This window comes from Ctenopharyngodon idella, chromosome 1 (assembly GCF_019924925.1).
Source record: "Ctenopharyngodon idella isolate HZGC_01 chromosome 1, HZGC01, whole genome shotgun sequence".
NCBI lineage: Eukaryota > Metazoa > Chordata > Actinopteri > Cypriniformes > Xenocyprididae > Ctenopharyngodon > Ctenopharyngodon idella.
The window spans coordinates 42695870-42708621 of NC_067220.1; the positions used below are offsets into that span (position 1 = coordinate 42695870).

Here is a 12752-nt window from a genome sequence, read left to right on the forward strand (position 1 = left end):
TTTGTTGTTTTAGCAATGTTTTAATGACCATCCATATTTATTTTTTTTTGGTCTTTATTATGATACAAACAGAAAATACAGGAAATATGTACACAAAGTGTAAAAAAAAAAAAAATCTGAACAAAATGGTTTCTTTAAGCAAAAATCAGTATTTAGTGTGACCTCCTGGACTTCTTCCATTTTCACTCACATGCTTTACAATCAGTTTATTGTCAGTTTATTATACTACTATTACTATTGTTTATTGTACTATTTCCATCTGAAATATACAGCATGTTTTCATAGTGTAATCAAACTATAAAAGATCAAGGACAAATTTATATGACTGTTTTAATATTAGGTCTCTTTGTTTGCATCTCACAGCTCAATAATGCTCATAATTACATTGTAATGAATGACCACAAACACACAACAGTATTGGTTCTCTCTGTTTATTGTACTGATGTGGAACAGACATCTCTTAATTTATGTATGTTGTATATTATATTCATATGTATAAAAAAACATCCAGTCTAATAGTTTTTTTCTCCAACTACTTCCACAGAATACAAAATCAAACCCAGCAGTGATTATCAATTAGAAGAACGAGAACAAACAGAAACACAAAGAGGTCCTCTCAGACCGACGTCCGTACGCCCGTCACACTGTCGTTTGGCAGGAGAAACTTCTTGCTCTCACCGCACTAAAGCACACGTGAAAGACTTGACTACACATGCAACTAACCCTCCTGTATTTAGACTATCTGGTGGAGGAGAAAACGGCCCATCTATCGGCTCTCTCATGTGTGAGTTGGGATAAAGATTTTTTTTTTACATTAGAATAAAAGACCGAATAATACAGAGAAAACAATCCATTAACATCTAACTGCTTGATTCAGTTTCTATGAGAGCCAGGCCGTGCATGTGAAGCGCTTCAAAGCCAGAGCGAAAACTGCTTAAAAATTTTATTTTTCTCTTTGCTTGTCGCGTCTAGTTGTCGAGTGGCACGTCGTGTCTAGAGGGCCTCTCAATGAAAGCCTTTAAACAACAGTTTCATCACCAAGAATCACAATTCATGGATATACAGTGTATAGATATACATAAAACAAATAATCAGCTCACACAATCCCCCCAAAAATAAAAAATAAAATCAATTTGATGTGAAAAACAAATTTTGTACCTCCAGAACAACACAAATCCACACACAGATAACCTCAGGTTATGCTACATTTGACTTTCCATATTTCCCATTCATAGTTCTGGTCTTAAAAATCAAAGAAATTAAATTTGCCAGAAAAAAGAAGAAGAAGAAGAAGAAAAAAAGATTTTCTTTCGAGCTGTATTATATAAGAATTTGAATTTGAAAAAAAGTAGATGAACACATTTACAGCTGCTCTACGTGTTTTGATGCTACATTTTTCGATTTAAACAGATGAAATTGTAAAAATAAATGTGCATTCATTACCATATGTTATTATCTAAAATTAAAGTGACAGTGATGGTCTTGTTGTGGGGGGAAAAAGAAAAAAAAAATTGGGGAAAATGATTCATTCTGTTTCTTTTCATAGATTTATATGACCGGGTTGCACTCTCTGAGAAGTAGGCGTGGCTCTGTCTCATTCAGCCAATCGGACATCAGTGGGCGGGGTGTTTTTGCTGGTCTCGTAAGGCAGTGAGGATTTCAGGCCTCGTTACATTCGGTAACACGGAGCAGAAGCCCTGACCGACTCGCGGTGCTGATCCCGGATCAGATCTGCACCCAAACACACAGCGGCCCGCGTCAGCAGCATTCCGGCCGAATTCTGACCCAAGATCAGCCACGCATGTGTGTGTGTGTGTATGTGAGAATAAATATGACACAGAACTACGATAAAAAACAAAGTGGAAGTACTAGAGGAGTTCAGGATCTCTTCTGAGGTATCGTCTAACGTCTAGCTCCATAGCACCATTTCCCTACGCCCTGATCAGATCTATCTAAATGACAGATTTAAAGGAATATCGCAGGTTTAAATCGAGCATCTGTGACATGATGTTGATTATGAGTGAAAATAATTTGTCGTCATAGGAATGTCACAGACACGGCCCACAGAGCTCGAGATGAACCTGAAACCTTGAAGTTCAAATCACTGACTGGTAATTGTATGTTTGCGCTAGATCGACCATTCTGGTCGGAATTAATTAAATACATTAAATACACACTGTATTTCACTTAATGTTAAAAATCGTCTGTGCACGAATGTTCATAGTCTCTGTATCTGTTTTATTTGTTCGACTGCAGGTTTCAAATCTCTCTAAATGTTAATATAACATTTGATTCAGTAACATGTGATTCAATTGGCACTCCCTGTAAAAGTACTGCCGCTCAGATTGGCATTATGCTGATAAATCGTACATATGTACATTAAAGTACAGCCCTTATTTAAACCGGGCTTAGACTTTACATATCTATTATTATAACTAATAAACAGTTGGACCTGTAAGGGAAAGTCTCATGGAAACACTTCACCTCAAAATCAAAAGAAAATGTGTGGTATTATATTTAGCATAAAGCTTTGCAACGACTTTAGGATCATGAAGATGACAATGAAATACTTTTTCCCACCAAAATTCTCATTATTGTAATGCAAAAAATCTCAACATCATTCAAATAAGATAGACTACCGTTCAAAAGTTTGGGGTTGGTAAGATTTTGTAACATTTTTTGAAAGAAGTCTCACTAAGGCAGTGGCTCTAGAAACTGCGCAGAGAAATGAAGAGAATGATGCAAAAAGAAGGAAAAAGCAAGAACAAACTTTAAATTGATAAAGAACATCTTTACAAATGAAAAAAGTGGACCTCTGAAAGTGTCTAAAGAGGAGGTTGAGAGACACTGTCCATGAATTTTCTTGGCAATGTTTGCCAAGCCTTGCCCCAACCCTCCCCATTACATGTCTTGGGACTTAAACACGCATTCACACCTACAGCCAATTTGGCATGTCCAATCCGCCTAACCTGCATGTCTTCAGACTGTGTGTGGGGGGGAACCAGAGCACCTGGAGGAAACCCACACTGACACGGGAGAACATGCAAACTCCACACAGAAAAGACTCCTGGCTCAGCCGAGGCTTGAACCGGGGACATTCTTGCCATAAGTGTGACGGTGCTACCCACCGAGCCACCGTGTCAAGCCCTCCCAAAAGTGCAAGAGGCAAAAGGTCAACATCAGTCTGCCATATAGTATCTACAAGACTGCCCCGGATGTTCTGAAATTTCTTTGGAGAAACATGAGGGTAGTATGGGAAAAGAAAATTACTCCCAAAGCCTGGCGAAGAGCAGGGGGAGTGCTGATCCCAAAAGAAAAGAATTCATCCACCATTGAACAGTTTCGCCAAATAAACCTTCTGCATATTGAAGGAACTGCACATCTTGTTCCTTGATCCGGGCAACTATTAGAAGTAGGCATCATGGCGGGGTGCACCATCTCCGCCTTGGCCTTTACTATGACAATGGAGCTCATAATCAGAGCCTCGAAATGGGTTGCAAGAAGAGAACGACTACAGTTTGGTCAGTGGTTACCACCAATACGAGCCTATATGGAGAATTTAAAAACACTTACGACAATTGTCCTCTGCTTTTAGAAAAGCTTCATCAAAACATCATATGGGCGAGGATGAAAATCAGGCCCAGTGAATGCAGAAGCATCTCCATTGTCAAAGGTCATGTCACAGATCAAAGATTTCATATTGGTGGAATACCTGACCACAACTGTTTCGGAAAGGCCAGTGAAAAGTTTGGGCAGATGGTATGATTCACACCTCAAAGACACAGGGCTGTTTGAACAATTAAAATAGGATACCTTCATGTATATAAATCATATCAACAAGACCTTGCTGCCAGGAAATCTCAAGCTGTGGTGCATACACAGTTTGGCATACTCTCAAGACTCGTGTGGCATTTAACTATGTACGAGATCCCCCTCAGCAAAGTGGAAAAGCTGGAAAGGGTGATAAGCGCACAGGTCAAACAGTGGCTTGGACTTCCACAGTGCTTAAGTGCTGTGGGACTGTACAATGGCAAACTAGAATTACCAGTTACAAGTCTGGTTGAATTCTTAAGGTTGGTTATGACCCTCACTGACTCTGAAGATATTGCTGTTTGAACGGCGGCCCCTTGGGTGACAGTGCAATGGGGGGAGAAAGCGGACAATATCTGAAGCCATGCACAATGTGAAGTCGGCACTTCATTTTAGGGACGTGACTGGTCAAGCTCAACATGGGAGAGCTGGCCTTGGGCTCTTTCCAAAAGCTCCTCAATGGCACAAGGCATCATTTGAGAGAAAATGTTTGAAGTAGTCTGAACTAGCAACCAAAGCTGCACAAAATGGCTGGGAGGATTTTTCCAGTGGAATTGGGATGCTGGAGTTTTGTCGCCACATCCACAACCAGTCTACTGAGTAAAACGGGGGTTAGGGGTCGCTCTCTCCAACAGGCAATCAAGTCCCTGTTGAATGCAGCGGAAAAGAAAAGACATCAGCTGGGCGGCGAGATGAAGACGGGAGGACATGGAGTTGAGGGGGGTGTACCTGGGATGCCAGGTGTCACCATTGAGCCCTCTGGAGACGTTGTGAGTTCATCAACGAAACGTCCATGAAGGAGGGTGCCCACTTGATGACCCCAATGATATTCCTACCCTCCCTAGTACTCACTGCTGACATCAGGTAAGCCAGCTTTCCAAAGGGATTGAAACATCAAGTCCTATTATCTCTACAATATTTGATTAAAAATACAGCAAATATTGTGAAATATTATTTCCAGAAAAATCTCACTGACCCCAATCTTTTGAACGGTAGTGTAAATTAGACTACTGGACACTTTATAGTTAATTTTTTTAAATCTAAAGTATAGTATCAATTTACAATTTAAATAGAAAATGTTTTTGTATTACAGTACTGAGAATATGGAGGGAAAATCTGCATAACTGTAATTAAAAGAAAGTCTTAATGGTCCTAAAACAGGCTTTGTTTCCTTCATGAAAGATTATTTTTCCATTTGATTTTGAGGTGAAACATGACCCGGACACGCTCTCAGCAGGTTTTGTGAGATTCACCCTCAAAGGACATCAGTTCAACCCGTATTAAACCTAAGACTTTTATTTTGAAATACTATGAATGTTCTCAATGGCTGCCCACCGTTTGCCATCTCTCTGAAATACTTCCTGTTATAAACTGGAGCTGAGCCAGATAGAGGGGAAGAAACGAGTGGAAAAAAGGAACAGATGAATGAGGTTTTCACAACGATATGGACAAAAGACATGAGATGGTGTGACATGAGCTGTACACACAGAGAGAAGGAGAAGGTGTGTCTGTTTGCATGTGTATGTGTGTGTGTGTGTTTACAAGCATCCCTGGGTTGTACAATTTTGTGTCACATGGTGTTATTCCACTTCACTTTGTAAGTGTTGAATTGAATGGAACGTGCGTGTACCTTGTTAACACCTCAGTGCTGACGCTTGTGTGTGTAATTAAAGGTGCAACTTCCACCACAGTGAGGTGAAAACATTACGAGAGAGACGGAGGCGAGAGGTGTTTGAGGTGCAGTGATACACCCGTGCCAGCGGGGGCGCCGCGGCCTCACAGAGCAGTGAGTCTCCCCGTCAGAGCGGCCTGCAGTTCAGACGGCAGGAACACGCCGAGCTCGGTGATGATGCCGCCCGTGATCAGCTGGTGAGGAGTGACGTCAAACGCCGGGTTCCACACGTCGATCCCTACGTCACAGACAAACAAAGAGAATGAGCTCCTTACAAACAGCCTTATTGTAGTACCACTGATATACCATTATAGTTTTTGTTAATATTTTGAATTCAATTGTATTTTCTATAAAACTAAAAGTAAAAATTAAAGTGAAAATTAAAATTAAAGTGATCGAAGATTCAGTCTCTCTAAACCCCTCCTTTTTGAGAGCCTCATCTGCTCTGATTGGTCAGATGACCCAGTCTGTTATGATTGGTCTACTCTGCTCCGATTGGTCAGATGGCCCAGTCTGTTGTGATTGGTCGACCGCTTACAGCATGTGTCAGAAACCAAACGTCCATTTCTATATCTGAAGTTCAGCTCTGGAGGCTTCTTCAGCACTTGATACACAGTGATACAAACAGTAATGATCGCGTTATTGTTCGCAGGCAGCCAGTGAAGACCATAGGATGGCATTATGCAAATTTGTGATGGTCTACTCTCCTCTGATTGGTCAAGGAGGGGGCTGTTAGATGTGTAGTAGTAACAGTTCTCTAATAGTAATGCTATACAATTTCACTCTATAGACAGCTCACATCATTGTGCTTCTCTTCAAATATAACAGACACGTAACAGTTCCAGTGAAACTCTGTCAGATAACAAGTTAATGAATGGATGGGGGTGTGCAGCTCTCCCGTCCCATTCCCATCTCAAACTCCTGGTCTTGTCCACCGTGTGTCAGACAGCAGAGTTCATGAGAGTCATGCATTAATCTGTCTCTCCCCCCCGAGACGCCGGCAGCTATTAACCGCTGCAGCTTTAATTAATCTGATGCTTCTGACTCGTCTCTCTCTCTCTCTCTCTCTCCTATTTTCACATGTATGTAGGATCATTCCTCCCTCACTCGCTCTCATATCACAACCGTTTAATTAAAAGCAGCTCCGCTCTGTTTCAAATCTCACTTAAGCCCTGCGGTGTCTCACACACACACATAGACACACACACACATCATCTTTTTCTGGCTTTCTCACCCCTTCTTCACTACAATAACCTGATGATTTGAACATTTACCAAAAAAAAAAAAAATATATATATATATATAATAATAATATACACAAAGTTCTCTTTTGCAGAAGTCCAGTATTTATCTCTTTAGGTCTTTTTATACGTTTATTAACATAATTATTAACCTACCTAGTTAGTCTAATTATAAAACTATGTTGTCAGTGCCCTACAAATGAACTGGTTCTATGCCTTTATTTTGTTATTCAGACTTATAGAAAAGGACAAGTCCTCAGAAATTTCTTATCCTTTAATATAGGCAAAAGCACACAGCAATAAAAGGGTTAAACTCTAAACTCTACACAAAGAGGAAGAAAGAGAAGGACCGAGTGAGACCAAGGAACTGCACAACACTTTTAAAAATGTGACCCTGGACCACAAAACCAGTCATAAGTCACACGGGTATATTTGTAGCAATAGCTAATACATTGTATGGGTCAAAATTATTTTTCTTTTTTGCCAAAAATCATTAGGATATTAAGTAAAGATAACAGTAAATAATATATCAAAATATATCAAAAATGTATTTTTGTGAGTGGATATGCGTTGCTAAGGACTTCATTTGGACAACTTTGAAGGTGATTTTCTTAATATTTTGATTTTATTGCACCCTAAGATTCCAGATTTTCAAATAGTTATATCTCGACCAAATATTGTCCTATCCTAACAAATACATCAATAAATCAATTTACATCAATGGAAAGCTTAATTATTCAGCTTTCGGATGATGTATAAATCAATTTCAAAAAAATTGACTCTTATGACTGGTTTTGTGGTCCAGGGTCACAAATAGGCCTATGCTGTCATCTAATGGTTATACTATGCATGGAATTTTAATTTTTTTTTTTTTTTTCATTCATTTAAAAAAATATAGCAGTAATCTGCTTATTTTTAACTTACACATACTTCTTGAATTGAAAAAAAAAAGAGAATAAAATGTGTTTATTTCTATTATTTGTATTTTAAATAGAAATAAATGGTGTATAATGTATTGTTTAGAAGATATGAGACTTTTCCTGTTTCCCTTTTTTGACATTATTTTAATCCCTCGCTATGGCAACACCATTAGCAATGTCCAATATCCAATATCCATTCGCAATTTAACATTTTCAATGTCTTAAACTGCTATAGCTTAATAACAAAAAAAATAAAAAAAAACTGTAATTATATTCCATTAATAATATAATAAAATTCAATATGAATGCATTTCTGCCACAATACCATGGTTACAGTTAGTGTTATTACAGTAAATCATGGTAAATGTTGGCGACTTGAGGATTGAAAAGCATGCCAAATTTGTGCCATTTTTGTGTTACTCTTAGTACACACTCACCAGGTGCAGCTACAGGAACTCCATTGATGCTGGTGAGCTCCTCAGGTGGACGTTCCTCAATCACAATGTCTCGTCCGCTCTCCAGACTCAGATCGCAGGACGTGCTGGGCGCCGCCACGTAAAACGGTACCCCGTGATGTTTGGCGGCAATGGCCAGCTGATACGTGCCCACTTTGTTCGCTGTGTCGCCGTTTGCAACAACCCTGTCCGCTCCGACGACGACAGCTGTGTGCGCACAGGAACGTTAACATCTGGTAGAACTGATACAGAAACGAAACTCAAGCGAACACGTGTCACCTCACCTGTGATGCCTTTCTCCCTCATGGCGAGCGCCGCCATGCTGTCTGTGATGAGGGTGGCCGGGAATCCTTCAGCGACGGCCTCGTACGCCGTCAGTCGGGCGCCCTGGTTGTAGGGCCTCGTCTCTGTGCAGTACAAACGCTTCAAGCGTCCCAGCGAGTGCAGCGACCGTACCACTCCTGTATGGATCAGTTACAGCGATTCATTTCTATCATTTCTACACGAGCGCATGAATAACTCGTGCACAGACTCACCGAGAGCTGTGCCGTATCCTGCTGTGGCGAGGCTGCCGGTGTTGCAGTGTGTGAGGATGGTGACAGAGTCTCGCGGGACTCCAGACAGGATGTGCTGGGCGCCGTAGTTGCCAATTTTTTTGTTGTCGTTTACATCTCGCTCCAACATCTCCTCAATCCAGCCAATCACGCTGCAGCAGGGGAGTAGCCAAGAGAGAAACACATTAATAGGCAAAGAAATCCAATTTAGTCTGTTATGATTATTAATACTTTGCTGAAGATTAAAGGTCATACAAATAATTGTGATTAACAATTTAATTGGTCTCCCACAGTGAAAGTTGGATAAACAGTGAATTTGAAAGCACACAATAGCAAGTATAATTTCCTTTAAGGCTCTTTGTTCTTCAATTAAAAACAACAGTTATTTATATTATATTATTTGTTTAAATATTATTTATAATATTTATTTATTATACAAATAGAGTAAAAAAACAGTAATACTGTGATATATTACAATTATAAAATATTACAAAATAACTGTTTTCGATATACAACATATTTTTAAATGTGTTGTAAAATGTAATTTATTCCTGTGAAGGCAAAGTTTATTTTTTATATTATAAATGAAATAAATTGTTTTTAAATCAGTTAAATAAGGCTCTTTATTCACTGTGTTCTTCATTTAAAAACAACAGTTAATGATTGAGAAAACTAATATTTTATTATTTATATTATAAATAGAGTAAAAACAGTAATACTGTGATACTGTTTTCAATACTGTTTTTGAGTTTATATTTTATTATATTATAATATTATAAATGAAATAAATTGTTTTTAAATCAATTAAATAAAGAATTAATTTTGATTTTATGTGGCTTTTTAGCATTGTAATTTAGATTAGAGTTGTATTATTTTAACATATTAATAATAATTTATTAATTAAAATAGTTTTTGTCATCTTAACCCCTTTTGGAAGTCTCAAATATTGCATGTAAATAATTAGAAATAATACTTTTAAATATTTGTAAAGGTTTAAAATATTAAATGAATAAAATATATTAGAAAGCTAATAGTATTATTTCTAATTTTGCTCAGTTTTACTTCTCCATCCTTCACCAAGCAAGTCTCAAACAGCCATATTTTTGACAATCGTATGAAGTTCCCACTGAACATATCCTGGTCAAATACACCAGAAATAACATAAAATGTGTGATGAGAATTTATATTAAACTTTAAGACTATTTCACACACATAACTCAAGTAAACAAAGCAGAGTAAACAATTCTGCTCTGGAATATTTTGCTATTAAACGTGCCTCTAACAAATCCCTGAATATCATTAAAAGATTTAAATTCTTCAAATATCCCAACACGTGCCGGTTAAACTCCGGTTTCACGTGAGCGTCCATCAGTGTCACCTGTCTCTCAGCTGCTCTGTGTTTTTCTCCATGCTCTCGTTCTCGGTGAACTCCATGAGCTCGCGGGCGGCTCGGCCCATGTTGACCGCCGTGGGTCGCGCGGAAGTCAGGTGGCACAGAGAATCCCTGATGAAGGAAACGAGGTCGTCACCCCCAGCGCCCGCCCGCAGCTCCACCGCCAGGCTCAGGCACCCCACGATGGCGATGGCAGGAGCGCCGCGCACCTGCAGGGTGAAAGGTCACACGCCAATGTTTCTCATTAAGAGGAGGTTTATTCCTCACGCGCTCTGCTCTCACAAATCATCTATTTAAATTGATTTTCATGATTTTAACGCTTCCATTCAGGTCTAAAATCAGCTCACTGGAATGGAAAAACACATTATTAAAGTGAAAAGCCCCATTAATTAATTCATACCTTTGTGAGACAGACAGATGAATGATGAGTTCAGCATTTTGAGTTTTTGTGTTTTGTTACATATTTTTACCGATTTATGCCGTTCTACCTCGACTATTTTTGGCCCACGACGTTTCCGTCAGACCAATGTTTGCTGGTTTACATGACTGATGTAATAGGTGGTTTAATAATAGTATGAAATCACTATTCATAACGGAAAACACTCATATGTATACATATCTTTGTTCGAGACACTCTTGGTGAATCATCAGAGAAGATGAATGGAAAGTACGACTGACCGTTACTTAAACGCTTGCGCGTGAGTGTCACTTCCCGCCCATTAGTAAAGCTCTCGTGACAGTGACAGCGCCTGGCACAGGGCCGAGCCCCTCAATCCCTTATTGATCAATAATTCATGCGAGATATTTGCAGTAACGACTATTAATGAGGCGCAGACATGGCTGCCGGAAAACCATCACCCCAACACATTAATTATGCACCACATTAATCAAGACTGGAATGGCTTGAGAAAGAAAATTGGAGCAACAACACCTTTATGATGTCACAATCCGTGTTCACGAGCAATAAGGGGCCGTTCACACAGGACAGGTAGCTACTTTCCAGCAAACATTGGTCCGACGGCAACGTCGTGTGTCCCTGGCCAAAAAATAGTCGCGGTAGGACGGCAAGAAACGGTAAAAATATGTACACAGAACTAAAGATACGTTTCATAACTGTCAACTATTTTTAAACCAAGACGGAGCGTGACGTCTTTTCAACGGTCATTAAACGTGTTTGCTGTTCAAAAAGTTCAGAACGGTTTAATTTTACGTGCCACCGTAAAAACACAACAGCATCTATGTGACTCATTTGTACACAGACCAACAATTTATTAACAACAAAGTGCAGACCAAACGCAAGAAACTGTGTGAACGACCAAAAATTAAACAGAACGCAAAACTCTTTTAACTTAACACTTTAAAAGGTGTGTGAGACGCTGAAAAAATGATGAACGCCAAAAAAATGTCTGTCAAACAAACAAACAAACCAAAAATTAGCACATCGAAACACAAGAACACGTACTGCGAGAAGAGCTAATGCAGAACGTTCCCTTAACGTTAGTGTAAAGTTCCTACTTGATTTTCTTTTTAGGAACATTTTTTAATTATTTACAACCATAAACTAACGTTCCCAATTATGTCGGAAAACAAAATAAGACGCACGCGTACATTATTAAAAAAAAAAAAAAATAGCGCAGACTGAACGCAAGAACGCGTCCTGATGCGCACAAGCGTTCATCACATTTTTGAATGATGTGCGGGATCATTCCAACAGATCAGAGAGGCCAACTGGGGTTTCATTAATGACATTATTAACTAAGATTCGTACTGCTTAATCATTTGATTTCGTATGATATAAATATATTCACCCGGCTTGCAGGGACTTTATATCAAGCGCAGGTTATGCAGATCACACATGCACACGCACGAACAAAGCGCGACCCCGTGCTCTGATCCGACACAAAGGAACCTCTGCCCGGCATCGAGATGTTCGGAAGTGCGTGAACGGAACCAGGCAGAGGATCCGTCGATCGGGCCTTCCGTACCTTCATGGTCTTGATGGCCTCATATCCGTCCCGCACCGAACGGATCTCGTCGAACACGGTCTCGTGCGGCAGCAGCAGCTGGTTGAGGATCTGCAGAGACCCGGACCGGTACCGGATCGCTTCCAGCGTCATGACCCGTATGAGATGCGGCTGAAGGTATTCCGGGAGCGCTGTCGCCGATGTGTGACGGGTTCCGTCGGTTGGTCTCGTGTCCTGTGGATTCGGGGTGTGTTAAAAGCAGGGTGAATCGTGAATCATGAATCGCGAGGTGTGGGCGTAGTTTAAAGGCCTGCACGGACTGGGGGGGAAAAGCGCACGGCTCACGGAACCGCGTGTTCGCTCCGGTAGGAAGCCCCGCCCATCTGGTCCCGCCTACTCCTGTCAGTCATCCTCCAGCAGACTGCGCGCATTGTGTGCGGTGCATTTGACGTTCAGATGAAGCCCTTTATTATTATTTTAACTACGGCAAAGCAACAATAAAGCGATTCAGACTATTCTTAGAGTGAATGGAAGGATCTAATGAAGAGCAGATGTGAGGACACGTAAGATCATGTTTCTGTGGAAGAATGTACAATGTGAACGTATGAATCGATTAAAATGCACACTAGCGCAGTTTGATATTTTTATACGCCATGACGTTATTCACCTCAGAGGGCTCTTCTTAAATTAAAACTAATGTCATAATTTACTTACCTCCATGTCTTTGCAAACGATATTCTGTG

The 12752-nt window shown here is 39.9% G+C and overlaps 1 protein-coding gene across 1 annotated transcript; it reads right to left on the minus strand.

Annotated features, from left to right (window-relative positions):
* Nucleotides 1-417: 417 nt before the first annotated feature.
* Nucleotides 418-12628, minus strand: mri1 (methylthioribose-1-phosphate isomerase 1). The gene is made up of 6 exons (XM_051894932.1): nucleotides 12031-12628; nucleotides 10031-10254; nucleotides 8635-8804; nucleotides 8383-8559; nucleotides 8081-8305; nucleotides 418-5720 (listed from the first exon to the last, which is right to left on the minus strand). The coding sequence occupies exons 1-6, from the start codon at nucleotides 12160-12162 to the stop codon at nucleotides 5587-5589; spliced, it is 1062 nt and encodes a 353-aa protein (XP_051750892.1). The 5' UTR covers nucleotides 12163-12628; the 3' UTR covers nucleotides 418-5586.
* Nucleotides 12629-12752: the final 124 nt, after the last annotated feature.